This window comes from Trypanosoma conorhini (genome assembly GCF_003719485.1).
Source record: "Trypanosoma conorhini strain 025E chromosome Unknown Tco_14.4_contig_01295, whole genome shotgun sequence".
NCBI lineage: Eukaryota > Euglenozoa > Kinetoplastea > Trypanosomatida > Trypanosomatidae > Trypanosoma > Trypanosoma conorhini.
Window position 1 is genome coordinate 1 of NW_021705400.1, and position 2,886 is coordinate 2,886.

A 2,886-nucleotide genomic window follows, 5' to 3' on the forward strand; every position below is an offset into this window, starting at 1 on the left:
CCACGCTTTGCTTGGGCCTCGTCACCACGAAAAGCTTCTTGCTGGCGCTTCCCATCATTGCCTGCTCGTTCTTTGGCCGGCCAACAATGGACGGGAACACATGGCGCGGCGCATCGTCGCCGGAGAAGCCGGCCTTCACCATCCCGGAGCCGTTGTCACAGACAATGGCAGACTGCTCTTCGTCGGACATAGTTAGGAACAGAGACGCGATAAAAACAAGATCCCTAATCAAGTTTGTTGTTGCTTGCTCGTGGTGCAAGAGTGAGGGAAAGAAGCCCGGAAGAAAAACGGCGGTCAAGACACCATGAAGGCAGGCAGCACACAAACACACGCCACGCAACAAGTAACTCCAAGCCACCAAATCCCAAGCATTTAACTTCCTATCGGTTAGCTCGCAGAAATACACATAATCATTAAATAGGTTTTCAAATGTGTGAGTAAAAGGTCAATTAAGATGGTATGTGGAGGTTATTTTGGTTCGCGAACCAAGCGGTTGTGCCATATACATCTCTGACAGTGCTTCTATTGTGGCCAGATAAAATCTTTCAGTTTTTAATTTCGTGGTGCGGAATAGGTAAAAAAGCATTGCAATAATTTGCGCAAAAAGAAAGTTGCACTTCTCACAATGGTTTTTAGTAAAGAAAAAAAAGTTTTCATTATTCCGTCGGGTTTGTGTAGCAACTTTTGAAAAGGAGTTACGATCATTCAGTATGTATATATGCATATATCGGAGGGCAGATCCAGTTTAATACGCAAGTGCGACATGTCAGTAAAAGGAGATAAAATGAAAAGGCTAGTCTTAGCGAAAATGACCATTGCTCCTTAAACCACTAAGACTAAATTCTCAACATCGAATGTTCGGTATTTGAATTTGTGCCACGTGGCTGTTTTACTGTACTTGTGTTTGACTCCAAAGACGAGTATACGCCCAAGTAATATCCACCATTTATTCTTGTACTTGGGATAGCAATTTCCTTCATCACGGTTAGGGCCCTTCATGTTCTATTGGGTGGCACATCGACGATCAATAGCGGTCATTTTTTGAGGGGGATTTACGGTGTTTTGAACGGTATCATCGTCGCCTTTAACTGTGAAGTGACAATATGTGCTCTTTAATGATTTACATTTGGATAACAGAGTAAAAGTAAGATATGCATCTTACAGTGCTTCCGAATAGCTTATACTTCGTTTAAAAATTTTACAAGCTTGTAGGCTAGATCTAACAGGAAAAAAAATAACGAAAAAGAAAAAGGCGCAAATAACATTTTCAATGTACAGAGGTAGAAGCAAGAATAAATGAATGCGCGCAAGAATTTTCTTCGAATAAACTGTGGGGCTTCTTTGTCGTTTATTGCTGTTAAAGCAGAGATAATGCTAGTCGCTCTTGATATAGCGGTATATTTGCTTCACGAAAAGAAGTGATGCATAAAATCCCACAGTGGCCATCGTCAGAAAAATGCAGTGGCAAAGGAAAAAAGTGTAGCCAAAGTACATCACGAGATGGAATCCCTCACGTATTTGCGTTCGTGTAAAAAGAAAAACCACACAGTAGAGGAACACAAATACAGCAGCGGAGCCTCCACAAAGTGCGGAAGGCCACCACCAATTGTGATTTTCCGCGCTAAGAGTATCATAGGTTAACGCAACATTTACACTTGCTGTCACAACAATCAAAACAATATACATCATGAAATAAACGGTAAATGGAGTGGGCGACTGAGTACCCCACAATCGAGCGAGTGTAAAATAAAGTTCGATGTATATTGCCATAAAAGGAAGTAGTCCGCCAACAATCAGGTGGGTTAGGGTTCGTCGATACCATGGTAAAGAAGGAATCGCTCGGGGAATGATTTTTGTTCGGGTGGGTGCATCAAATGGACCACTAAAGCGTTTCCCAACGTTTGCGCCAAACAAGTTAAGAGGAAATGTGGTCCCCATAAACAACAGAGAATAAGTGAAAAAAGTGCCCCAAGAAATTGCGTAGGTGACATGGTGTTTTGAAGCAGCCAAATTGATTGTGAGACATACGAAAAAAAATGGTAAAGTGAGCAAACAATAAGTAAGCAGCGTATTCCTAAAGGTGTTTTCCCCTTCAAATTTTCTGTAAAGGGATGCACTCATGAAACCACAAACAGGAACTGAAATCTCAAAAACCCACAACACAGAATTAATAATTGTGTTCATTTCCTCAGTAAGATGAGTAATGCAAAAAAGCACAAAGATCAGAAAAGCGACAAGCAATATATGGAACCCACAACCCGTTATAGCACAAAATAGGAATTGCTTCTTAGGAAAACGAAAAACATCTGCATGAAGTCGTTTCCATCCACTTTCTACTTCCTCCATCTCTTCCTCTAAAACTCCATACAGTTGAAAGTCACGCGACAGTGTTTTTGCAAGAATGAAGAGCACAACTCCAGATAGAAGAACAACTAAAAGAAGCGAATTTATAACATAAAAACGCTTTCTTTGTACCTCTTCTGAATCGAAGGATTCACCTTTTGTAGGAATCATAGCAACACTGTCAGATGCACGAAACCATAAAACGCTGTAATTAAAATTTATTTCCTGTAATTCTGGCGACAACTCAATTTGTTGGTGTTGCAACGATTCAGTCATCACTTCTGTAATGCGATTGGAAGTAATAAACACCTTGAATGACACCCACGTATTCAGCATGGCATCTCCCTTTTGATTAAGATATCCAATAGGAATAGCAACCTCCACATCATCCACATGCAAGGTAAAGGCGTATTTTTTTCGTATGGAATCTATAAACTGAACCTTCTCTTTTTACCTAAATTTACTTGGCAGAAAGAATGTATAGTTGAGTTTATTTCAAAAAACAGCTTGTAATTCGAAGTCTTTCTTACACTACCGTGAATC

At 40.5% G+C, this 2,886-nt stretch overlaps 2 protein-coding genes across 2 annotated transcripts; one reads left to right on the forward strand and one right to left on the reverse strand.

Moving 5' to 3' along the window:
- Tco025E_09802 (uncharacterized protein) lies at window positions 1-308 on the forward strand (the record flags this gene model as incomplete). The annotated part of the gene is made up of 1 exon (XM_029376609.1): window positions 1-308. A coding segment is annotated over one exon (308 nt), but the record flags the coding sequence as incomplete, so codon positions are not given.
- Window positions 309-1,374: 1,066 nt separating this feature from the next.
- Tco025E_09803 (putative phagocytic receptor 1b) lies at window positions 1,375-2,679 on the reverse strand (the record flags this gene model as incomplete). The annotated part of the gene is made up of 1 exon (XM_029376610.1): window positions 1,375-2,679. The coding sequence occupies one exon, from the start codon at window positions 2,677-2,679 to the stop codon at window positions 1,375-1,377; it is 1,305 nt and encodes a 434-aa protein (XP_029223256.1).
- Between the last annotated feature and the right edge of the window lie 207 nt (window positions 2,680-2,886).